At 37.3% G+C, this 26,831-nt stretch overlaps 1 protein-coding gene across 7 annotated transcripts in view; it reads right to left on the bottom strand.

The window, feature by feature from the left end:
• Positions 1-317: 317 nt before the first annotated feature.
• The window catches only part of SLC9C1 (solute carrier family 9 member C1), a 143,343-nt gene continuing 116,829 nt past the window's right edge, over positions 318-26,831 (bottom strand). For all 7 annotated transcript variants that reach the window (XM_086406789.1, XM_086406771.1, XM_086406763.1 and 4 more), the window contains 6 exons: positions 15,461-15,592; positions 15,142-15,327; positions 12,253-12,376; positions 5,021-5,133; positions 3,117-3,204; positions 318-692 (listed from right to left, as the gene is read on the bottom strand). In XM_086406789.1, the coding sequence (XP_086262915.1) occupies positions 670-692; positions 3,117-3,204; positions 5,021-5,133; positions 12,253-12,376; positions 15,142-15,327; positions 15,461-15,592 (666 nt within the window). In that variant the 3' untranslated portion in view covers positions 318-669. The remainder of the gene's footprint in view (positions 693-3,116; positions 3,205-5,020; positions 5,134-12,252; positions 12,377-15,141; positions 15,328-15,460; positions 15,593-26,831) is intronic.

Raw genomic sequence — 26,831 nt, 5'->3', positions numbered from 1 at the left:
CTACCTTATATGATTACTATGAAGATTACATAAGTTTATAACTGTACAGCATTTGTTATATAACAGCATACAGAAGCAATACAATATCTCTTCACTGTTAAGATTATTTAAAAAAATCATGTGCTGCCTATTGTAAATATAATCATGAACAAAATGAACACCAAAAGTTTTATTTAAGGCTAAGTTACATGGTTAAGTCTTTCTATGGTTAAATCCTTTCTATTTGCTATTTTAAATCACTGAGGGCTTCCAGGATGAATGAAATGCAATGACACTTCACTGAGTGAATGACAAAAATCAACACTTGGTTCAACAGCAACATTTAAAATACTTTTTAATAGCATTTAATTTTCATAAAGTGAATCAAACCGTTTTTTTCCTAAGAGTAATATACAAACTATCCAGATAGCACAAGCTTATTTTCTGGTTCTAAAACTAAAACTTACTCTAAGATATTCTGAGGTGTTTTAGATATTTTAAATAATAGATATTTTAAATCCAGGAAATTTTGCAGAATGAAACAGTTGCAAAGTCCAAACTTCTTTCAGTGTGGCACCAAGAAGATCCACATAGGATTCAGCTCAAAGTTGCTCCCTCTTGAGGTAGGGAAACGTGCTTCAAAAACAGGAGGCATCTCATGACAGCAGGGCTCTTACATGTGTCAGTCTTCTAAACAGCCTTGTCAAACATTTCTAAAAGAAATGGAAATGAAGGAAAACAATCCAAGGCAAAAGAGCTCTGGAATCTTTCAACACTGACCCACAACCCAGAATAGGATGTCCTGGAGCGTCAGTTTTATTCCCACAAGAAATATCTGGTCATTATTAATGACACCAAGGAAGGAAGCTGAGCAAGTGAATGTGAATCACTTGTCATCATAAGGGTTGGTAGCATGATTTAAACTGGGAGTATGAATCCAAGAAACCCCTGGGGTCTGTTGAACTGGGTGCAGAAGTTTATGGACTAGCGGACACGACTGAAGCGACTTAGCAGCAGCAGCAGGAGGAGGGTTTACCATTGTGGGAATAACTGACTGGAGTCATTATCACTCATTGAATTTTGGCTCTGGCTATTACTATCTGGTGGCTCAGATGGTTAAGAATCTGCCTGCAATGCAGGAGACCAGGGTTCTATCCTTGAGTTGAGAAGATCCCCCAGCTGAAGGGAATGGCAACCTACTCCAGTCTTCTTGCCTGGAGAATTCCATGGACAGAGGAGCCTGGCATGCTACAGTTGCAAAGAGCTGGACACGACTAAGCAACTAACACTTTCACTTTCACATTTCCTAACACTATGGATTTCTGAGTGTAAAGTGTGGTACAAAAGACAACAGACAACTTTCAAGTAATTTATATTTGAATAATTCTTGATGGTTTTACAGTCATATTTTTCATAATGAGTAACAAAACCACATAAAACAAGAGGGGTAAATAAGACCATCTCTGCTGCTGCTGCTGCTGCTGAGTCACTTCAGTTGTGTCCGACTCTGTGTGACCCCATAGACAGCAGCCCACCAGGCTCCACCATCCCTGGGATTCTCCAGGCAAGAACGCTGGAGTGGCTTGCCATTTCCTTCTCCAATGCATGAAAGTGAAAAGTGAAAGTGAAGTCGCTCAGTCGTGTTCTACCCTCAGCGACCCCATGGACTGCAGCCCACCAGGCTCCTCCGTCCATGGGATTTTCCAGGTAAGAGTACTGGAGTGGGGTGCCATTGCCTTCTCTGAAGACCATCTCTACTCTCCCTTTTCTTAATTATATCATTTGGATTTATCTTTTCTGGCCTTGTTTACACTAAACATGTTATATGTACAGTATGGAATTCAGCTTTTACATTTTATGTTGAACTACTCAACCATAGTAGTATGACACTCCTTGTACTACGGATGTTCTGTAGTGAAATTATACATTTTTTCACTGTTGAACACTTTGGCTACTTAAAATTTTTTGTCACTAGAAATAGTAGTGTATTAGACATTTTGCACATTTGTCTACTTGTATACCTTGTATTACTTTCTTTGGATTGATTTTCAGAAGAGAAATCACTGAGGCAAACTGTGAGTATTTTTATGACTTTTGTTGACAAATTGCTTATCTACTAGCTAAATATGAGAAAATAAGTATCATTCTATTTTCATTTATTTCAAAGAAAGTAATTCTACCATTTAATAAAAACAGTTCTTTAAAAAATGTTAATACTTTGTTGTTGTTTAGTGTTGCTTTTTTTATTTTCTCCACATTTTGGGCATTGTCTTTTCCCTGAATTGGCTGTTTATAAGTTTGCCTGTTGGTATCATAGTGTTTTCCTCATCATTTTGTACACATTTTCCCCAGGTAAAGATATTCATTGTGTTGCAAATAATTCTTTCAAACACTTTTTACATGGTGTATTGTTAGCCTTTAAGTCTATTTTAAAATATGATCTTTGTCATAGGAAGTGGTATTAAACAGTTAATGTTTTTTAAATGGAGATAAAAAATTTATCTGGAGGTCATATAAAGCACTTATAAACACAAATATTTCCCCAGACATGACATTTTGTACTGCCAACAGCCAGGTTGGTCTACTCATCGTTTCCTAAAAGTCTTGGTCTCTTGCGTCTTCTGTTCTAAGCGTCAGCTTCTTTTCTCTACAGAGACTTTGCTATGCTTAGTAGCTATCTGTTTTTGAATTCATTTAACTTCAGTTGACACTGTCCACTGTGTTTCTTGTATTGTCATTTAATTGCCTTCCGTGTGGTATGTTTTGCTTCCTTAACTAGAACATAAATTTTTGAACATGAAGTCATAGCTTATTGTCTGCTTATATCTTCCACATTACATGGCTACCTGTAAAACAACCTACCAAACTGGGAGCAGCTAGTGTTGCATGTGAGATTAAATGGCAGAATATAGAGAGGGAACCATGAAGCTATAGTTTCCAGAAATTCAGATAAAGGAATCTTATTTTGAATTAATTTTCCAAATTAGAATTTAGAATTAGTGCCAGTAGAAGAATCTTCTGGCTAGTAGAAGGTGGTATAAGCATATTATCACACAAAGGCAAATAAACTGGCTTCCATCTACATCTCCAGGAACGGGTATGCTCCCACTCATGTTGGGAAAATGGAACCAGCTTACCAGACTTCCGTTTAGGCTTATTCGAGGCGTTCCCATAGATGCTCTTATCCATCATGATCTTAGCAGTTGATTTCGTAGGCTCTTGATTCTAAAAATGGAGATAGGAGTTAAGGTTAGTAAGATTTATAAAAGAGAGCTGGTGTCAAATCTGGTCTGTAGGTCAGGGGGACCTACAGCTGGGACTCCTGGCAGTGGCAGCACTGTGTGGGGATCAAAATGCTCTGTAAGGAGCCACTTAATGTTGTGACAGGTTTTTAATGATGTAAAGGTAAAGCTACTGTTCTGGGCTGGTGGTAATCAGGGAAAACTTTGAGGGGAGAGGGAAGGGAGTTGGCTCAGAAACACAACCAAGATTTAACATGAGGGAGAACAAGCATTTATTAAATAACAGAATTTGTTGATCTTCTCTGTATGTCTAACTAGCTGATGTTTCTACCATTTATTGGACTCTCACTTTCAAACTGCTTCCTCTATGTTAACAACTCTTATGCAAATCATTTTCTTTTTAATTAAGTAAAAGCAGCAATTTGGGACATTATGTACTGGGAGAGCATTAGCTTTCCTGGCTCCTCCCTTCATCCCCCCAAACATGCTATTAAGATAAATCCTACAAGCTTGGCAGCCTACCAAGGCTAAGGAGAAAGATGGCTTAATCAGTAAGCTGGAAGGAGCCATCTTGTATTTTAAGTGTCTTCCTCATAATTTTTTGTTTGTTTATTAACTGTAATTTCCCTTTGTTCTTTCCTAGTCTTCAGCAGAAACTATGTTTGGGAGAATTAGAGGAGGTGACTATATTCATGGTTTTTTTTTTAAAGAAAGTTAATATGGGAAGAGCAAAAGACATTTGGAGAAGCAGTTTACAATGTTAAGAAGCAGTGTGAAATACTTTGTAGTGTGCCTCCCGTTTCTTTAATCTCCATAGCAGCACCATATGAACATGACTTATTATTTTATCAGTTTTATAGACAGGGAAAATGATGCTAAGGCAGGTTGAGAAATTTGTTCAAGGTCACATGGCTAATTGTGATGGAATCAGGAAGCAAACTAGAGACTTTCATGCTACATCCCACACTCTCAACCCCTGTGCTATTGGGTCAGCAGTTTGAGGCAACAATTAGGGAGGGTTTGAGGGAAAGCTTCCCCAGGAAGACTCTGAAACTCAAGGATAAACTGAAATTCCTGCTTTTATGTAGAATGAGAACTTATATATTAAAGAAGAGTGTTGGGCTCTTCAAGACCTGAGAACTTGAACACATTTGAGTTAAACATGGACATTAGGAAAACACCTTCAATGTCCCTCGTGGAAACTTTAATAAGCTTTCATTCAATATATACTCGTGAGGCAAGTTTTGGGGGAGAGGAGAATGTGTTTTGAGTTTGATGCCTTCTGCTAATAGAGTAAGTGGACTGAATTGATGTAAAACATCTTTAACAACCAAATATACAATTTTCTGATGTATTCATTTGTAGCAGATATTTCTCATATTCTGGGTATTATAATTAGCATCTCCTGGGACAATACTACCAGCTTGGAAAAGACAAGAAATAAAAATAAATTCTCTACCTCACTTGGAACTCCCTAAAATCCAGTCTACAGTTAGGCTGATGGAGATCTAGTGAGGTTCAGATAGGCTGATGGAGATCTAGTGAGGTTCAGATAGGCTGATGGAGATCTAGTGAGGTTCAGATAGGCTGATGGAGATCTAGTGAGGTACAGTTGTCTCTAGGTATTTGCAGGGGCCTGGTTCCAGGACAGCACTCCCTCTTCCCATGAATACCAAAATCAAGGGATGCTCAAGTCCCTTATATAGAATGACATAGTACAGTCAGGGCCCAGGAGCCACATGTTCTGTGTTCTAGGATACGAAGAACTGACTGTATTTTCATTGTATTTCTCAGTTTACCTGAGTATGTGTCTCTTCTTGAGAGAGATTTTCACGTGTTCCACTTTCACCTGCTTCAAATTGAGTACGTGTCTCCTCTGGAAAGGGATATTCACATCTTCTGGATTCAGCTCCTTCAGAAAAGACTGCATTAATTCAAACACTGAAACAAACAACCATATTAACTAGTCCAACTATCCAATTCAACCAAGTTCAAGTCACTGTGATCTGGAATTGGTGGCAATTTCAGTTGGTAGGAAATGGGGTCACTTTAAAAAAAGAGATTAAAAGTCTTTTATTATAAAGATTGTGTAACAAATGTGCAGAAAGTTTGGAAAGTACAGAGACGAAATCATTTACTGTCCCACCATCCCCAAAGTACTTTTATATTAATATGTACTAAGCATGCCAGGCCCATTGGTAAGCAGTGGGGATACATAAGAAAGCAAATGAGTGATGATCCGTGCTCTCTTGGAGAAGACGGATCAGCAAATATACGAACAAAAAAATACATGATGGGAAAATAGGACTGTGTGCATAATGGGCTATGGGAGCACATGGAAAGTGCAGTTCTGTGAATTTGGGATGTATCAGTGATGCTGAGATTTAAGGAATAAGAAGTTAACTCCCTGGAATGGGGAGATGTGGGGGCAAGCACTTTTAGAGGGTTCTAGGCAGAAGGAAGGGGAAAAAATGTGCAAAGGTTCAGGAATGAGAGACCACGAGGTCTCTTATATTATGTGAACCATTAGCCGATTGGTATGGCCACATTTTAGATTGTGGGGAGGGAAGGTGGCTGAAGAATGAGCAGATGATGAAGTTTCCCATACTATGTCCTATTTCTGCTTAATGTGAAGATTGGTGGGGACCCATGGAATGACAGTATTGTGTTCACATGGATTCAAAGGTTTATAACTGTAACACAATAAAGATAAAATTTGTTTAAAATTAGCAAGAGAGTGTTGTATCAGTGCTACTTTTACTTCACATGTATCATTGGTCTTTTCCAAGGTTCTACCTGGGAAATTAATTGTTTAATGCTTATTAAGCATTCAATTGTGTTAATTTAATTAACCATTCATTGATCATTAGACGTTTTGATAACTTCTGATTTCTATTCTTATAAATAATGCTTAATTACCTTAATTACTTTTTAATTACTTTTTTTATTGGAGGATAATTGTTTTACAGAATTTTGTTGTTTTCTGTCAAACCTCAACATGAATCAGCCGTGGGTATACATATATACCCTCCCTTTTGAAGCCCCCACCCATCTCCCTCTCCATCCCACCCCTCTAGGTTGATACAGAACCCCTGTTTGAGTTTCCTTAGCCATACAGCAAATTCCCATTGGCTATCTATTTTACATATAGTAATGTAAGTTTCCATGTTACTCTTTCCATACATCTCACCTTCTCCTCTCTCCCCATGTCCATAAATCTATTATCTATGTTTCTCCATTGCTGCCCAGTAAATAAATTTCTTCAGTACCATTTTTCTAGATTACATATATATGCCTTAGAATATGATATTTATCTTTCTCTTTCTGACTTACTTCATTCTGTATAATAAGTTCTAGGTTCATCAATCTCATTAAAACTGACTGAAATGTATTCCTTTTTATGGCTGGGTAATATTTCATTGTGTATATGTACCACAACTTCTTTATCCCTTCATCTGTCGATGGGCACATGTAGGTTTCTCCCATGTTCTAGCTATTGCAAATAGTGCTGCAATGAACAATGAGATACATGGGTATTTTTCAATTGTGATTTCCTCAGAGTATATGCCTTGGAGTGGGATTTCTGGGTCATATGGTGGTTTTATTCCTAGTTTTTTTAGGAATCTCCATACCGTCTTCCATAGTGGCTGTATCTATTTACATTACTATCAACAGTGCAAGAGTATTCCTTTTTCTCCACACCCTCTCCAGCATTTACTGAGTGTAGACATTTTTATGATGGCCATTCTGACTGGTGTGAGGTGATACCTCATTGTAGTTTTGATTTGCATTTCTCTAATAATGAACAACATTGAGCATCTTTTCATGTGTTTGTTTGTAAGCCATCTGTATGTCTTCTTTGGAGAAATGTCTGTTTAGGTTTTTTTCCCACTTTTTGACTGAGTTGTTTGTTTTTCTGGTACTGAGTTGTATGAGCTGCTTGGGTATATTGGAAATTAATCCTTTGGCAGTTGTTTCATTTGCTATTATTTTCTCCTATTCTGAGGGTACAAAGATCTATTTCTGCTTTATTGACTATGCCAAAGCCTTTGACTGTGTGGATCACAATAAACTGTGGAAAATTCTGAAAGAGATGGGAATACCAGACCACCTGATCTGCCTCTTGAGAAATTTGTACACAGGTCAGGAAGCAACAGTTAGAACTGGACATGGAACAACAGACTGGTTCCACATAGGAAAAGGAGTTCATCAAGGCTGTATATTGTCACCCTGTTTATTTAACTTATATGCAGAGTACCTCATGAGAAACACTGGACTGGAAGAAACACAAGCTGGAATCAAGATTGCCGGGAGAAATATCAATAACCTCAGATATGCAGATGACACCACCCTTATGGCAGAAAGTGAAGAGGAACTAAATAGCCTCTTGATGAAAGTGAAAGTGGAGAGTGAAAAAGTTGGCTTAAAGCTCAACATTCAGAAAACGAAGATCACGGCATCCGGTCCCATCACTTCATGGGAAATAGATGGAGAAACAGTGGAAACAGTGTCAGACTTTATTGTTCTGGGCTCCCAAATCACTACAGATGGTGACTGCAGCCGTGAAATTAAAAGACGCTTACTCCTTGGAAGGAAAGTTATGACCAACCTAGATAGCATATTGAAAAGCAGAGACATTACTTTGCCAACAAAGGTTCGTCTAGTCAAGGCTATGGTTTTTCCTGTGGTCATGTATGGATGTGAGAGTTGGACTGTGAAGAAGGCTGAGCGCCAAAGAATTGATGCTTTTGAACTGTGGTATTGGAGAAGACTCTTGAGAGTCCCTTGGACTGCAAGGAGATCCAACCAGGCCATTCTGAAGGAGATCAGCCCTGGGATTTCTTTGGAAGGAATGATGCTAAAGCTGAAACTCCAGTACTTTGGCCACCTGATGCGAAGAGTTGACTCATTGGAAAAGACTCTGATGCTGGGAGGGATTGGGGGCAGGAGGAGAAGGGGACGACAGAGGATGAGATGGCTGGATGGCATCACTGACTCGATGGACATGAGTCTGAGTGAATTCCGGGAGTTGGTGATGGACAGGGAGGCCTGGCGTGCTGTGATTCATGGGGTTGCAAAGAGTTGGACACGACTGAGCGACTGATCTGATCTGATTCTGAGGGTTGTCTTTTCACCTTGCTTATAGTTTCCTTTGCTGGGCAAAAGCTTTTAAGTTTAATCAGGTCCCACTTGTTTACTTTTGTTTTTATTTCCATTGCTCTAGGAGGTGGATCATAGAGGATCCTGCTTTGACTTATGTCATCATGTGTTCTGTCTATGTTTTCCTCTAAGAGTTTTATAATTTCTGGTCTTACATTTAGGTCTTTAATCCATTTTGAGTTTATCTTTGTGTATGGTGTTAGGAAGTGTTATAATTTCATTCTTTCACATGTAGCTATCCAGTTTTCCCAGCACCATTTATTGAAGAGGCTGTCTTTGCCCCATTGTATATTCTTGCCTCCTTTGTCAAAAATAAGGTACCCATAGATGCATGGGTTTATTTCTGAGCTTTCTATCTTGTTCCATTGGTCTATATTTCTGTTTTTGTGCCAGTACCATACTGTCTTGATGACTGTAGCTTTGTAGTATAATCTGAAGTCAGGAAGGTTGATTCCTTCAACTCCATTCTTCTTTCTCAAGACTGCTTTGGCTATTCAGGGTCTGTTATGTTTCCATATGAATTGTCAAATTTTTATTCTAGTTCTGTGAAAAAAATTATTGGTAATTTGGTAGGGATCACATTGAATCTGTAGATTGCACTTGGTAGTAGAGTAATTTTCAAAATATTGATTCTTTCTACCCAGGACCATGGAATATCTCTCCATCTGTTTACGTCATCTTTGATTTCTTTTATTAGTGTCTTTTAATTTTCTGTGTACAGTTCTTTTGTCTCCTTAGGTGAATGTATTCCTAGGTATTTAATTCTTTTCGTTGCAATGGTGGATGGGATTGATTCCTTAATTGCTTTTTCTGATTTTTCATTGTTAGTATATTGAAATGCAAGTGATTTCTGTGTATTGATTTTATATCCTGCAACTTTGCTAAATTCACTGATTAGCTCTAGTAATTTTCTGAGACTATATTTAGGGTTTTCTATGTCATGTCATGGCATCTGGTCCCACCACTTCATGGGAAATAGATGGGGAAACAGTGGAAACAGTGTCAGACTTTATTGTTCTGGGCTCCCAAATCACTACAGATGGTGACTGCAGCCATGAAATTAAAAGACGCTTACTCCTTGGAAGGAAAGTTATGACCAACCTAGATAGCATATTGAAAAGCAGAGACATTACTTTGCCAACGAAGGTTCGTCTAGTCAAGGCTATGGTTTTTCCTGTGGTCATGTATGGATGTGAGAGTTGGACTGTGAAGAAGGCTGAGCGCCAAAGAATTGATGCTTTTGAACTGTGGTGTTGGAGAAGACTCTTGAGAGTCCCTTGGACTGCAAGGAGATCCAACCAGTCCATTCTGAAGGAGATCAGCCCTGGGATTTCTTTGGAAGGAATGATGCTAAAGCTGAAACTCCAGTACTTTGGCCACCTGATGCGAAGAGTTGACTCATTGGAAAAGACTCTGATGCTGGGAGGGATTGGGGGCAGGAGGAGAAGGGGACGACAGAGGATGAGATGGCTGGATGGCATCGCTGACTTGATGGACGTGAGTCTGAGTGAACTCCAGGAGTTGGTGATGGACAGGGAGGCCTGGCGTGCTGTGATTCATGGGGTTGCAAAGAGTCGGACACGACTGAGCGACTGATCTGATCTGATCTGATGTCATGTCATCTGCAAACAGTGAGAGCTTTACTTCTTCTTTTCTGATCTGGACTCCTTTTATTTCTTTTTCTTCTCTGATTGCTGTAGCTAGGACTTCCAGAACTATGTTGAATAATAGTGGTGAAAGTGGACACCCTTGTCTTGTTCTTGATCTTAGGGGAATGCTTTCAATTTTTGACCATTGAGAATAATGTTTGCTCTAGGCTTATCATATATGGCCTTTACTATGTTGAGGTAGGTTCCTTCTATGCCCATTTTTTGAAGAGTTTTAATCATAAACGGATGTTGAATTTTGTCAAGGGCCTTTTCTGTATGTATAAGATTTTCATATGGTTTTTATCTTTCAATTTGTTAATATGGTGTATCACATTGGTTGATTTGCATATATTGAAGAATCCTTGCATCCCTGGAATAAATACAACTTGATCATGTTGTATGAGCTTTTTGATGTGTTGCTGAATTCTGTTTGCTAAAATTTTGTTGAGGATTTTTGCATCTATGTTCATCAGTGATATCGGCCTATAGTTTTCTTTTTTGTGTTGTCTTTGTCTGGTTTTGGTATCAGGGTGATGGTGGCCTTGTAGAATGAGTTTGGAAGTGTTCCTTCCTCTGCAGTTTTTTGAAAGAGTTTTAGAAGGATAGGCATTAGCTCTTCTCTAAATGTTTGATAGAATTCTCCTGTGAGGCCATCTGGTCCTGGGCTTTTGTCTTTTGGGAGATTTTTACCACAGCTTCAATTTCAGTGCTTGTAATTGGGTTGTTCATAATTTCTATTTCTTCCTGGTTCAGTCTTGGAAGATAGAACTTTTCTGAGAATCTGTTCATTTCTTCCAGGTTATCCATTATATTGCCATATAGTTGTTCATAATAGTCTCTTATAATCCTTTGTATTTCTGCATTGTCTGTTGTAACCTCTCCTTTTTCATTTCTGACTTTGTTGATTTGACTCTTCTCTCTTTGTTTCTTGATGATTCTGGCTAATGGTTTGTCAATTTTATTTATCTTCTCAAGAGAACCAGCTTTAGTTTTATTAATCTTTACTATTGTATGGACATTTGATAACTTCTAATTTTTATTTTTATAAATAATGCTTACCTTAATTATTTTTTGCTTTATTTATTTACAATAAATATCTAGAAATTATATTATTAATTTATTTTTATTGAGATATAATTGACATATTTAGAAATTACATTATTTAAGCAAGGGATAGAAATACTTTTAGGGCTTTTGGAATCTTGTGATAAACTTATTTGATCAATTTATATTGGTGTCAAGATAAGAATGTATATCAGAAAAACTACATTTTTAAAAGTTTTAGAATTTATTTTTAATTGGAAGATAATTGTTTTACAATGTTGTATTGGTTTCTGCATTGAACAACATGAATCAGGCATAAGTATATATAATCCCCCCTTTCTCTTAAACTTCTCTCCCACTCACTACATTTTTTGAGCTTTAGTCATTATAATTCTTTAAAAATCTCATGAATGAAATAGGCTAACATTTAATTTCTGTTTCTTTTAATATTAGTAGTGTTGAACTTTTGACTACATTTTTTTTTCAATAAAACTTTTCTTCCATCAACTGTCCCTTGTTGATCTCTTGATTGGTAATATTCTTATCAATGCAGAATTTTAAAATTAATTTCTGTATTTCTAAATTTAGAACAATGTTCCCTTCAGAGAAATGAAAAATATTAAAGAATATTTATTCCATAATTCAAATATAACTCAATTTTTAAAACTATCTCAAATTTATTTTCCAAATTTTAATCACTAGCTTATAGCAGTTATTAAATAATCATTTATATTATGATTCAGTTTCATTCATGCAAAATTTGTACAGAGAATAGGTTTATAATAAGTTTATTTATTCAGTTCTATGATTTATATCTCTGTTATTCAGACAACACAACAGCATTTTCATTATTACTGCTATATAAAATATTTTAACTTTTGGAAAGAACTAGAAATTTCCTCATCAATCTTTTCTTCATATTATTTTTATATACTTATAATGTTTATAATATATGATACCTATTATAATTATGTACTTATTTTATAGATTAAATATAGAATAATTTCTAACTATAACATATATTGTCAGTCATAATTCACACATTGGATATCAAATATGGCAGTTAAAAGATTCCTCAATACTTTAGGTAGAGTGCGTACAAGTTTCCAAATACTATAGGACTATTTCATAAAAGAAAAATAAGTTCCAAATTATTCAAAGAATTCTAACTTACATACCTGATGTTGTTGGATCAGCTGGTTTATGTGAAGCTATATACTTCCTAGTGTTCCACCTGAATCTTTTTGAATAAATGGAAGTTTGAACAATTGTTACCTTTGTGAAATCTTCAGTGCCTTGTATCTGAAAATCAACAGATTACAAGCTAATTTCTAAGTAAAAATCTAACAATTAAATGTTCTCTAGTAAGCTACTATCTCAGACCCTCTCTAAATATCTGGGCCTGAAAATTGACATTGTAAATAAATATTGAAGTGAAGTGAAGTGAAAGTCGCTCAGCTCTGTCTGACTCTTTGCGACCCCATGGACTGTACAGTCCATGGAATTCTCCAGGCAAGAATACTGGAGTGGTAGCCTTTCCCTTCTCCGGGAGATCTTCCCAACTCAGGGACTGAACCCAGGTGTCCCGCATTGCAGGTGGATTCTTTACCATCTGAGCCACCAGGGAAGCCCAAATAGGCATTAGATATAGCCAAATACTTGGGTATGTTAGCTTTGTGAAAGTCAATATTCTATATGCTCTCACTGATTTTAAATTATTTTGTCCATTTTTATTACAAATGAGAAAAATAGTGAAGACTTAATCATCCACGACTCTTTAAAATATCGCCCAGAGTATTTTTCTATGTGGCATAAAGAAAGTCTGAATGTCAATGGATTTCAAGATATCTTCCAATCCAAACCCACAGTGAGGAGAGCTTTATGCCCAGGACAGTAGACAGAGTTGGGCAGGTTTGGATTGCCTAAAGAATCTCTTTCTTGGTTATCTAAATTCCCAATCCAGCATCCCTAACTAAGCTCTATTATCACATATTCAGGGATAGAGGTAGGAAGCACCATAGTTAAGAATAATGTTTCACTTCCTCTCACTGGCTATCAGATTAGTAGTATCCATGTGGAAATTTTTCTTATGACCATTTCTCAGCTCAGGATTCCTCATACCTCCAATATATTTTTCTTGTGTCCCATATCTACCTTTTAAGCACTTCTATCATAACTGGACATGGAACAACAGACTGGTTCCAAATAGGGAAAGGAATACACCAAGGCTGTATATTGTCACCCTGCTTATTTAACTTATATGCAGAGTACATCATGAGAAACGCTGGGCTGGAAGAAGCACAAGCTGGAATCAAGATTGCCAGGAGAAATATCAATGACCCCAGATACGCAGATGACACCACCGTTATGGCAGAAAGTGAAGAGGAACTAAAAAGCCTCTTGAAAGTGAAAGAGGAGAGTGAATAAGTTGGCTTAAAGCTCAATATTCAGAAAAGTAAGATCACGGCATCCGGTCCTATCACATCGTGGCAAATAGATGGGGAAACAGTGGCTGACTTTATTTTTCTGGGCTCCAAAATCACTGCAGATGGTGACTGCAGCCATGAAATTAAAAGATGCTTACTCCTTGGAAGGAAAGTTATGACCAACCTAGACAGCATATTCAAAAGCAGAGACATTACTTTGCCAACAAAGGTTAGTCTAGTCAAGGCTATGGTTTTTCCAATGGTCATGTATGGATATGAGAGTTGGACTATAAAGAAAGCTGAGTGCTGAAGAATTGATACTTTTGAACTGTGGTGTTGGAGAAGACTCTTGAGAGTTCTTTGGACTGCAAGGAGATCCAACCAGTCCACCCTAAAGGAGATCAGTGTTCACTGGAAGGACTGATGTTGAAACTGAAGCTCCAATACTTTGGCCACCTGATGCAAAGAGGTGACTCATTTGAAAAGACCCTGATGATGGGAAAGATTGAGGCAGGAGGAGAAGGGGACAACAGAGGATGAGATGGTTGGATGGCATCACCGACTTGATGGACATGAGTCTGGGTAGACTCCGGGAGATGGTGATGGACAGGGCGGCCTGGCATGCTGCGGTTCGTGGGGTGGCAAAGAATCGGACACGACTGAGCGACTGAACTGAACTGATCATAGCTGTAAACATTTATGTGTCTATTTTTATATATATCTTTTTGCTTGGTTGAGAGATCTCTTGAGGGTAAGTTGCAAGACTCATTTGTTTTGATCACTCTAGCATCTAGCACTGTTTCTGTCATAGTTGCATAAAAAATACGCTTACTTTAATTAACTCTTGGTCTCTCTTTCAATTTACTTTCTTTAGCAGTATTTTATGTGTCCTCTGATTCTCCTAGACATGTACCTCTCTTACTCTACCCCAGTACTCATACATACACACACAAACACATACATATACTACGATATTCCTTCATTCTCTCTTTCTTCTCATGGCACAGCTTTTCATTTTAATTGGGCTTCCCTGGAGGCTCAGACAGCAAACAAACTGCCTGCAATGCAGGAGACCCAGGTCCTGGGGAAGGGAATGGCAACCCACTCCAGGATTCTTGCCTGGAGAATCCCATGGACAGAGGAGCCTGCTGGGCTACATCCATGGGGTTGCAAAGAGTTGGACATGACTGAACAACTAAGCACACACATAACTCAACAGCTTAAATATGAGAACATCCTTTATTTTTACATTCACTTTCAAAGTAGCTGAAGAAATACCAGTAATACTCACTTCAGCTTAGGACTGAAAGAACCTTTTTATATCACTGTTGATATAATCCAGAGAGAGTAGTCCTGCAATATGTACATGAAATGAATAGGTCCTCTTTTGCTATTTACAATTGTACCAAAATGTATAGCTTGGCCTGATTCATTGATAGTGAATGGGAACAGGTTGGTGTTTGGGCTACCCAGTGCCAAAGCAATCAGTGAACTGGGAGTGTGTGTGCTATGTGTGCGTTCGTGTAGTGGTAGGGGAATGGGGGAGAATGGGAAGGTGGAAAAGTGACACTTTTTCTACTATTAACTCATTGTTGGACAAATGGAATATTGACCTGAAGATATGAATCAATATTTCTTTACCTGATGACATGTTATAGGAATTAAGAAAGGAGCCTTATAAGCTTTTCGTAACTGACAATCTTCCACAGCTCCATGGATGAGGATGACATAAATTACTGTTTCATCATAGATATCAGTTTTGGTGTTCTTTGGTATATCTTTTACATAAATGTTACTGAGTTTTAATTGCATCTTGTAATTCCAATCCTATAAGAAAAATACAATTTCATAGTCTATTGTTTATAAAGATTAATATAAATTCCTAAAGAGTTAATTTCTAACAATACTTTAGTTCATTTTCATTCAGAGAGAAGGACAATTTCACATAAGCACCTCTTACCTCATAAGATAAATGTTCCCTGATTTTTTTGGCAGTAATAGAAAGTCCAAGTTTTAGCCACATTCTGTATTCAATGTGAGGATAAAATTGTTCAAAAGCTTCATACAAGTGATTTTTGGGGATAAAACATGTCTGGAAAAAAGAGGATGTCAACTTATTATTTCATTCTGTGCATTCATGATTCAATGAAATGAGATTTTCTCATATACATGTAACATTAAATCTAATAATATTTAAATTATGCAGATTCATTTTATTGCCTGGAAACCTAATAAAATGTATCTACTTAGTAAATATTTTTACAATCTTGTCATATACTATGTATTAAAAGGCTGTATGATTTAATGAGACTTCTTTATTATTCTTATAGATTCTGAAAAAAATAGAAAACAAAGACTCAAAGATCATTTAACCTTTTAAACTAAAGACATAAGTATTTCTAAAAACATTATTTGGGGGCAGAAAATGTTTTGGTTAGTAATAAAATTCTGATACTAACAATGATTAGACTATTGACTCTTAGGGATAAACTGCTATGAAGACACAAGAGATTGTGTTTGTTGGTTTTAAATTCTCTTGGTAATCAGCCATGAGTAGGTTTGCTGGGTAATATAGTAAATGTGTATTTATAATAAACTGCTAAACTGTTTTCAGATGAGGCTGTAACATTTACCCTTTAACTAGCCACTTATGAGAATTTCAGCTGATTGACATCCTTGCTAATACTTTGTGTTCAATCTATGTATTTTTAGCCAATGTAGTATGTATATAGTGATACCTTATCATGATTTTAATTTGCATTTCTCTGAGCACTAATGATATTGAGCATCTTTTTCATATGTTTATGGGCCATTTGTATATTCTTTTATGAAGTATCTGTTCAAATCCATTGCCCAATTTTAAATTCTGAAGCATAGTTGATTTACAATATTTCATTAGTTTTAGGTGTACAACATAGTGATCCAATATTATTATAGATTATACTGCATTTAAAGTTATTACAGAGTATTGACTTCATTCCCTGTGCTGTACAATATATCCTTCACAAATGGTAATTTGTACCTCTTAAGCCCTAAGCAAGAGTACTGAAGTGGGTTGCCCTATTTTGTCCTACTCCCTTTCCTCTCCCTACTGATAACCACTACTTTGTTTTCCATTTCTGTAAATCTGTTTCTGTTTTGTCATATTAACTTGTTTGTTTTATTTTTTAGATTCTGCATAAAAGTGATAACTTACAGTACTTGTCTTTCTCTGTCTTTCTATTATTTCATTAAATATAATACCCTCCAAGTCCATCCATGTTGTTGCAAATAGCATAATTTCATCCTTTTTTGGTTTAGTAATACTGTATATATATATATATATATACACACACACAGTATTTGAGATATATATATATATATATATATATATCTCAAATCTTCTTTATCCATTCATTTGTTGATGGACATTTTGGTTGCTTTCACATCTTGGGTGTTATAAATAATACTACTGTGAATATGGAGGAACATGGATCTTTTCAAATTCATGTTTTTATTTTCTTCACATACCTATCTAAGAGCAGAATTCCTGGATCATATGATAGTTCTATTTTTAGTTTTTTTGAGAAACCTCCATACTGTTTTTAATAGTGGCACAAATTTACATTTCTGCCAACAGTGTAGGTTGTTGGTGGTGTTGTTCAGTCACTAAGTCATGTCTGACTCTTTTGTGACCTCATGGTCTGCAGCCTGCCAGGCTCCTCTGTCCATGGGATTTCCCAAGTAAGAATACTGGAGTGGGTTGCCACTTCCTTCTTCAGGGGATTTTCCTGACCCAAGGCTCAAACCTGGGTCTCTGGCATTGGCAGGTGGATTATTTACTACTGAGCCACCAGGGAGACCTTGGAGCGTTCCCTTCATCCACATCCTCACCAATATTTGTTATTTGTAGACTTTTTGATGATAGCCATTCTGACAGAGGTGAGGTGATAACTCACTGTAATATTGAGTTGCATTTCTCTGATATTTACCAATGATGAGCATCTTTTCATATGCCTGTTGACCTTCTGTATATCTTATTTGGAAAAATATCTATTCAGGTCTTCTGCCCATTATATAATTGAGTTGTTTTGATATTGAGTTGTATGAACTGTTTATGTGTTTTGGATATTAATCTGTTATTGATCATGCAATTTGCAAATATTTTCTACTGATCAATAGGATGATTTTTTATTTTGTCAATGGTTTCCTTTTGCGTGGAAAGGCTTTTAAGATTAATTAGGTATCATTTGCTTGTTTTTGCAGTTGTTTCCTTTGCCTTAGGAGACATATTCAAAAAAATATTGCTAGGTTTATGTCAAAGAGTGTTCTGTCTATGATCCCTTCTAGAGTTCACAGTTTACAGCCTTACATTTAGGTCTTTAATTCATTTTCAATTTTGTATTTGGTGTGAGAAAAAGTTATAATTTCATTCTTTTACATGTAGCTGTCCAGTTTTCCCAGCAACACTTATTGAAGAGTCTGTATTTTCTCCATTGTATATTTTTGCCTTGATTTAGATTAGTTGACCACAAGTACGTAGGTTTATTTCTGGATTCTCTGTTCTGTTCTATTAATCTATGTCTCCTTTGCCTTTAGCTTCTCTTCTTTTCTCAGCTATTTGTAAGGCGGCCCCCCGCTCCCAGACAACCATTTTGTCTTTTTGCATTTCTTTTTCTTGGGGATGGTCTTGATCCCTGCCTCCTGTACAATGTCACGAACCTCTGTCCATAGTTTTTCAGGCACTCTGTCTATCAGATCTAATCCCTTGAATCTATTACTCCCTTCCACTGTATAATCGTAAGAGATTTGATTTAGGTCATACCTGAATGGTCTAGTGGTTTTCCCTACTTTCATCAATTTCAGTCTGAATTTGGCAATAAGGAGTTCATGATCTGAGCCATAGTCAGCTCCCGGTCTTGTTTTTGCTGACTGTATAGAGCTTCACCATCTTTGGCTGAAAAGAATATAATCAGTCTGATTTTGGTATTGACCATCTGGTGATGTCCACATGTAAAGTCTTCTCTTGTGTTGTTGGAAGAGGGTGTTTGCTATGACCAGTGCGTTATCTTGGCAAAACTTTATTAGCCTTTGCCCTGCTTCATTTTGTACTCCAAGGCCAAATTTGCCTGTTACCCCAGGTATCTCTTGCCTTCCTACTTTTGCATTCCAGGCCCCCATGATGAAAAGGACATCTTCTTTGGGTGTTAGTTCTAGAAGGTCTTGTAGGTCTTCATAGAACTGTTCAACTTCATCTTCTTCAGTGTTATTGGTTAGGGCATAGACTTGGATTACTGTGATATTGAATGGTTTGCCTTGGAAATGAACAGAGATCATTCTGTCATTTTTGAGATTGCACTCAAGTACTGCATTTTAGACTCTTTTGTTGACTATGATGGCTATTCCATTTCTTCTAAGGAATTCTTGCTCACAGTAGAAGATATAACGGGCATCTGAATTAAAATTGCCCGTTCACTAATTTTAGTTCACTAATTTCTAAAACGTCCATGTTCACTCTTGCCATCTCCTGTTTGACCACTTCTGCTGCTGCTGCTAAGTCACTTCAGTCGTGTCCAACTCTGTGCAACCCCATAGAAAGCAGCCCACCAGGCTCCTCTGTCCCTGGGATTCTCCAGGCAAGAATACTGGAGTGGGTTGCCATTTCCTTCTCCAATGCATGAAAGTGAAAAGTGAAAGTTAAGTCGCTCAGTCGTGTCCAACTCTTAGTGACCCCATGTACTGGAACCTACCAGGCTCCTCCGTCCATGGGAATTTCCAGGCAAGAGTACTGGAGTGGGGTGCCATTGCCTTCTCTGTTGACCACTTCTAATTTACCTTGATTCATGGACCTAACATTCCTAACAAATCAGTACTTTGTTTCAAAGTCTATATTCCTGATGTTAATATTGTTACACAGCTTTCTTATTTCTATTTGCATGAAATATTTTTTCCCATCCCTTCACTTTCAACCTGTGTATATCTTTAACTCTGAAGTGAGTCTCTGGTAATCAGCATTGTTTTTTATCCAATCAACTAACCCATATCTTCTGACTGGAGCATTTAGTCTATTGACATTTAAAATGATTACTGATAGGTGTGTGCTTATTGCCACTTGTTTTCTGGTTACAGTTCTTCTCTGTCCCTTTCTCCTTTTTTAGTTTCTTCCTTTGTGGTGTGATGATTTTCTTTAGAGGTACGCTTTGTTCCTTTTTTCTCTAGTTTTATGTGTGTCTATTGTAGGTTTTTGACTTGTGCTTACTATCAGGTTCATATATGTTAACCTGTAACTAGATCTACTTGTTTTAAACAGATAGTCATTTAAGTTCAAACATATCCTAAAATTACTTTCTTTACTTCTCCCAGGCTTTATGTCTTTGGTGTCATATCCCTAACTATTTATTCTAGTCCTAGTTAACTTTACAATTTTTTTGTCTTTTAATCTTGTAATAACTTAATTGACTGATCTACAGGCTTTACTATGTATTTGCCTTTACTAGTGGGTTATTGTTCCTTTCTTGACCTTTTTTACTGCCATCCCCAAACTACTCTTTTTAGTTTTAAAATTTTCATTTGATTCTTTCTTGAATATTTCCTATGTCTTCTCTCATAAAGATTATATTTTTCTTTAGTTGCTTGAACATGTTTCCTTTTAGTTCTTTGAATCTATTCTGAGCTCCTAGTGTCTTCATTTAGTCCATAGTCTGGGTAATTTCAGGATTGTTCCACTCCCCCTTTCCACATTAAGGGTCACATTTTCATGTTTCTTTGCTTGCTTAGTAATTCATGATTCCTGAAGATAAATTGTTGATATTCCAGGTTCTGTTATCTTCCTGTGATCATTGTTGATGTTTGTTGCAGTAGACCCCTTCATTTACTGTCTGATAACCTTGACTTTGTATAGGTTGTGTTTTATGATTTGTTTTGTTTAATCAGTAGAAAACTCTAGGCATTTCCCATGATTGTGTAATTTCATGGTACTTAACCTCCAAACTGAAGTCTGCCAGGGCTTGCTCTCAGGCTTGTTTTAGCAAGTTTATAGTTAGTCTCACTAGGCCATGATATTTGCTCTCACCTATGTGCTCACCTACATGCCAGAGGTTTTAAAAAGTCTCTCTTTTCTATCAAGATAGAACCTTAAAATACCTCAAATCCCTGACCCTCCTTGACCTTTAACATCTCTGTTCCATTCTTAGCAATCTGGTAATGTAGTTTTGTCTCACCTCGTGCATTTGCAACCTATCCCTCAACCAAGGACTTGTGGACCACACAGGTTGCTCAGGTCTCCCTCTGTAAACTCTGATCCTATGCCCCACCCTACAGATTCCAATCTACTTTAGTTGCCACAATTTCTAATCTCTCCCATCTCAGTGCAGCAGGATCATTATTTTCCTTTTGGATTCTTATTGAACTGTGGTCAGAAATTGTCCCAGTCAGAGGGTGAAGGTGGATGTGGAGCTTATCTCATGAGTTTCTCTGCTCTTGAGGTTTCCAGACTTAACACTGCCTGTTTTCCGATGGTTGAAAATATTTGCCTCATATATTTTGTCAAGTTATGGTTATTTATGGTAAGTGTGCCACTATGTTCTCAGTAACTTCCTTATATTCAGAAGCAAAAGGCTAAAGTATTTTTAGGCAAATGTCAGATATCATATAATTTCACTTATAAATATTCTAATATGCATTGTTGAACGATAGAGGCAAAATTTTCCTTTGCCGTCTTCCTCCCCTTCCTCTTCCCTTTTTATCCCTTTGATTTGTTAAAAAATAAATGGGTTATTGGCCTGTTGACATTCCACACTCTAGATTTAGCTAATTATTCTCTCTTGGTGTCAGTTAACTTGTTTCCTGCATTTTCTGTAAACTGGTTGGAACTAGAATTCAGGTTTTCTCTTTTCTTGTGCAAGAAGAGTCCATGGTGCTAGTACTTCTGTTGCATCAGATCATGAAGCATGTGATGCCCAGTTGCCATTATTTTAGTGATGCTAAGATTGTCCGTAGGTGATGTTAGCATGCTTTTTCATTATAAAGTGTTCCACTAACATTCCACTCAGTAGTTCTAGTATCAGTTGGTGGTTATTGCATAGGTCCATTATTTCATTCGGGCTGACTAAATGGAGATATTTTAATTCTCTTATTCTACATTTATTGGCTTGAATTCTTCTATCAGAATAATTTTCCTCATCTTATTTTTTTTTTTTAGTTTCCTTGAAAGAGTTCATAGAGGAAAGGCAAGATAAATGTTTAATTATTTCTTTTTTAAAATAAGCAATCCATTTTCAGAGACATAAGTTGATATCTTAGCAATCTTTTTAAAATAAAAAACTTGATAGCATTATCAACTTAGGAATTTTTATATGTTTGTGGTTTTATTACTTACAGTCATTGTTCTTTCTGAATTCACATTAGGCCAGTGGGAGCCCCTGTTGCTTTGAGGATTTTGTTGTGAATTGTGCATCAGAAACTTCCGTTCACTGTGCTCAACTTTCTATTAATAAATCCCAGCTCTTTGACTTTTTCCCTTCTTTACCCTCCAAATTATGGTATTGACATTTAACATATCCCATCTAATTTCCCATAAGACATCTCATATAACCAGTTTCTCTGGTTAAATCCTTGTTTCAATATGGTAGGTTAACTTTTGCAAACCATTTTGCTAGGACATTACATTGCATACATAAAATTCTGTAACAAGTTTTATTTCTTTATTATTCCTATTTCTTAAAATATTTTCACTAGACTACAAACATATACAAATACAAAAAGAACTCTGAATTTGGTACTAGATATTTAACAAGCTATAATAATAAGACATAAGGTGACATTTTCTGACCTCTACTACAGTTTTGCAGGTGGCAGAATATTTCATGGGTGCATTAGTCAAGCAGTTTAGCTCTCCTATTACTGCTCCACTGATCACAAAGTCTGTATAAGTTATCTGGTAATCTTTCTCCTCTGACTCCCAGATTATTTGATCAATTCCCAAACCTGGCTTTGATCTTTGAAGCTGTTCAAGAACAAAGAAAGAAAAAAAAATACATGTACCAGTTAACTTACCAAAACTATTTATTTATTTTTTTTTTATAGCTTTTATTATGTTGAGGTATGTTCCTTCTATTCCTGCTTTCTGGAGAGTTTTTATCATAAATGGGTGTTGAATTTTGTCAAAGGCTTTCTCTGCATCTATTGAGATAATCATATGGTTTTTGTTTTTCAATTTGTTAATGTGGTGTATTACATTGATTGATTTGCGGATATTGAAGAATCCTTGCATCCCTGGGATAAAGCCCACTTGGTCATGGTGTATGATCTTTTTAATGTGTTGTTGGATTCTGATTGCTAGAATTTTGTTTAGGATTTTTGCATCTATGTTCATCAGTGATATTGGCCTATAGTTTTCTTTTTTTGTGGCATCTTTGTCAGGTTTTGGTATTAGGGTGATGGTGGCCTCATAGAATGAGTTTGGAAGTTTACCTTCCTCTGCAATTTTCTGGAAGAGTTTGAGCAGGATAGGTGTTAGCTCTTCTCTAAATTTTTGGTAGAATTCAGCTGTGAAGCCGTCTGGACCTGGGCTTTTGTTTGCTGGAAGATTTTTGATTACAGTTTCAATTTCCATGCTTGTGATGGGTCTGTTAAGGTTTTCTATTTCTTCCTGGTCGAGTTTTGGAAAGTTGTACTTTTCTAAGAATTTGTCCATTTCTTCCTCGTTGTCCATTTTATTGGCATATAATTGTTGATAATAGTCTCTTATGATCCTTTGTATTTCTGTGTTGTCTGTTGTGATCTCTCCACTGTCATTTCTAATTTTATTGATTTGATTTTTCTCCCTTTGTTTCTTGATGAGTCTGGCTAATGGTTTGTCAATTTTATTTATCCTTTCAAAGAACCAGCTTTTGGCTTTGTTGATTTTTGCTATGGTCTCTTTTGTTTCTTTTGCATTTATTTCTGCTCTAATTTTTAAGATTTCTTTCCTTCTACTAACCCTGGGGTTCTTCATTTCTTCCTTTTCTAGTTGTTTGAGGTGTAGAGTTAGGTTATTTATTTGACTTTTTTCTTGTTTCTTGAGGTGTGCCTGTATTGCTATGAACTTTCCCCTTAGGACTGCTTTTACTGTGTCCCACAGGTTTTGGGTTGTTGTGTTTTCATTTTCATTCGTTTCTATGCAAATTTTGATTTCTTTTTTGATTTCTTCTGTGATTTGTTTGTTATTCAGCAGCGTGTTGTTCAGCCTCCATATGTTGGAATTTTTAATAGTTTTTCTCCTGTAATTGAGATCTAATCTTACTGCATTGTGGTCAGAAAAGATGCTTGGAATGATTTCTATTTTTTTGAATTTACCAAGGCTAGCTTTATGGCCCAGGATGTGATCTATCCTGGAGAAGGTTCCATGTGCGCTTGAGAAAAAGGTGAAATTCATTGTTTTGGGATGAAATGTCCTATAGATATCAATTAGGTCTAACTGGTCTATTGTATCGTTTAAAGTTTGTGTTTCCTTATTAATTTTCTGTTTAGTTGATCTATCCATAGGTGTGAGTGGGGTATTAAAGTCTCCCACTATTATTGTGTTATTGTTAATTTCTCCTTTCATACTTGTTAGCATTTGTCTTACATACTGCGGTGCTCCCGTGTTGGGTGCATATATATTTATAATTGTTATATCTTCTTCTTGGATTGATCCTTTGATCATTATGTAGTGACCTTCTTTGTCTCTTTTCACAGCCTTTGTTTTAAAGTCTATTTTATCTGATATGAGTATTGCTACTCCTGCTTTCTTTTGGTCCCTATTTGCATGGAAAATCTTTTTCCAGCCCTTCACTTTCAGTCTGTATGTGTCCCCTGTTTTGAGGTGGGTCTCCTGTAGACAACATATGTAGGGGTCTTGTTTTTGTATCCATTCAGCCAGTCTTTGTCTTTTGGTTGGGGCATTCAACCCATTTACGTTTAAGGTAATTACTGATAAGTATGATCCCGTTGCCATTTACTTTATTGTTTGGGGTTCGAATTTATACACCATTTTTGTGTTTCCTGTCTAGAGAATATCCTTTAGTATTTGTTGTAGAGCTGGTTTGGTGGTGCAGAATTCTCTCAGCTTTTGCTTATCTGAGAAGCTTTTAATTTCTCCTTCATACTTGAATGAAATCCTTGCTGGGTACAATAATCTGGGCTGTAGGTTATTTTCTTTCATCATTTTAAGTATGTCTTGCCATTCCCTCCTGGCTTGAAGAGTTTCTATTGAAAGATCAGCTGTTATCCTTATGGGAATTCCCTTGTGTGTTATTTGTTGTTTTTCCCTTGCTGCTTTTAATATTTGTTCTTTGTGTTTGATCTTTGTTAATTTGAGTAATATGTGTCTTGGGGTGTTTCGCCTTGGGTTTATCCTGTTTGGGATTCTCTGGGTTTCTTGGACTTGGGTGATTATTTCCTTCCCCAGTTTAGGGAAGTTTTCAACTATTATCTCCTCAAGTATTTTCTCATGGTCTTTCTTTTTGTCTTCTTCTTCTGGAACCCCTATGATTCGAATGTTGTAGCGTTTAATATTGTCCTGGAGGTCTCTGAGATTGTCCTCATTTCTTTTAATTCGTTTTTCTTTTATTCTCTCTGATTCATTTATTTCTACCATTCTATCTTCTAATTCACTAATCCTATCTTCTGCCTCTGTTATTCTACTATTTGTTGCCTCCAGAGTGTTTTTAATTTCATTTATTGCATTATTCATTGTATATTGACTCCTTTTTATTTCTTCTAGGTCCTTGTTAAACCTTTCTTGCATCTTCTCAATCCTTGTCTCCAAGCTATTTATCTGTGATTCCATTTTAATTTCTAGATTTTGGATCAATTTCACTATCATTATTCGGAATTCTTTATCAGGTAGATTCCCTATCTCTTCCTCTTTTGTTTGGTTTGGTGGGCATTTATCCTGTTCCTTTATCTGCTGGCTATTCCTCTGTCTCTTCATCTTGTTTAAATTGCTGAGTATGGGGTGTCCTTTCTGTATTCTGGCAGTTTGTGGAGTTCTCTTTATTGTGGCTATTCCTCACTGTGTGTGGGTTTGTACAGGTGGCTTGTCAAGGTTTCCTGGTTAGGGAAGCTTGTGTCAGTGTTCTGATGGGTGGAACTGTATTTCTTCTCTTTGTTCAGTCGCGCTGTGGGGAGGGAGGGAGGGATGCTGCAAGCAAATAACACTGGCGTGCGCTCGCAGTGCCTCAGCCACACTGGGTCTGCCCCCGCTCACTGCGCGTGTAGCCTCCCTGCCCACACTGCTCGGGCTCTAGGTTGTTCCACCGGGAACAATCCAAGGCTGGCCCTGGGTTGCATGTACCTCCCAGGTCCAAGCCGCTCAGGTTCAGGCACTCGGATAGTCCTCAGAGGCGCAGACTCAGTTGGGCCTGAGTATTGTGCTCTTCCCAGGTCCGAGCAGCTCAAGTGATGAGGTGTTTGGCGAGCGCCAGTGCTGCGACTTATCGCCTCCCCGCCACTCGGTTATCTGGGCGCAAAACCGGCACACCTTCTTAGGCAGATGTTAACCGTCCAGACCCCCAAGAAGTTTTAGTTAGCAAAGAAGCCTGCTTACAGTTTTATAGATAATGTCTCTCTGGGGCTGCGATTGCCCCCTTCCGGCTCTGGCTGCCTATCACCGGAGGGGGAAGGTCTGCAGCCGGCTATCTCTGTTCAATTCTTTGTTCCGTGCACGGGCCTGGCGGTCTTAGGTTGGGGCTGGCTTTTCGCGTAGTAGATATCCCACAATCTGGTTTGTTAGCCCAAATTATTTCGCTCAGATAGTGCTCAGGGTATTCAGGCCAGATTCTTACTCTAAGCGATGCAGCCCGCGCTGCGCCTCCCTGCCCAGCCCCCGCTTGTTAATGGCGCCTGCAGGCGTCTGCGCTGCTTCTCCACTGGGGGAGTTACCGTAGGACTCGCAATCTTCGAGTTTTAATTGTTTATTTATTTTTTCTTCCTGTTACGTTGCCCTCTGTGCTTCCAAAGCTCGGCACAGATTTGGCAGTGAGAAGGTTTCCTGGTGTTTGGAAACTTCTCTCTTTTTAAGACTCCCTTCCCGGGACGGAGCTCCGTCCCTCCCTCTTTTGTCTCTTTTTTTGTCTTTTATATTTTTTCCTACCTCCTTTCGAAGAGTTGGATTGCTTTTCTGGGTGCCTGATGTCCTCTGCCGGCATTCAGAAGTTGTTTTGTGGAATTTACTCGACGTTTAAATGCTCTTTTGATGAATTTGTGGGGGAGAAAGTGTTCTCCCTGTCCTACTCCTCCGCCATCTTGGCTCCTCCTCCAAAACTATTTAATTTATGGCTTTTCCCTTTAACAATTTTAATATTTACATATTGCCTGAAAATATGTATTAC

The sequence above is a fragment of the Bos grunniens genome, chromosome 1 (assembly GCF_055505025.1).
Source record: "Bos grunniens cultivar Pamir isolate PY7600 chromosome 1, Bosgru_T2T1.0, whole genome shotgun sequence".
In the NCBI taxonomy this organism is placed as follows: domain Eukaryota; kingdom Metazoa; phylum Chordata; class Mammalia; order Artiodactyla; family Bovidae; genus Bos; species Bos grunniens.
Note: the sequence above shows the minus strand (reverse complement) of the source record. Positions and strands in the feature narration are given on the sequence as shown.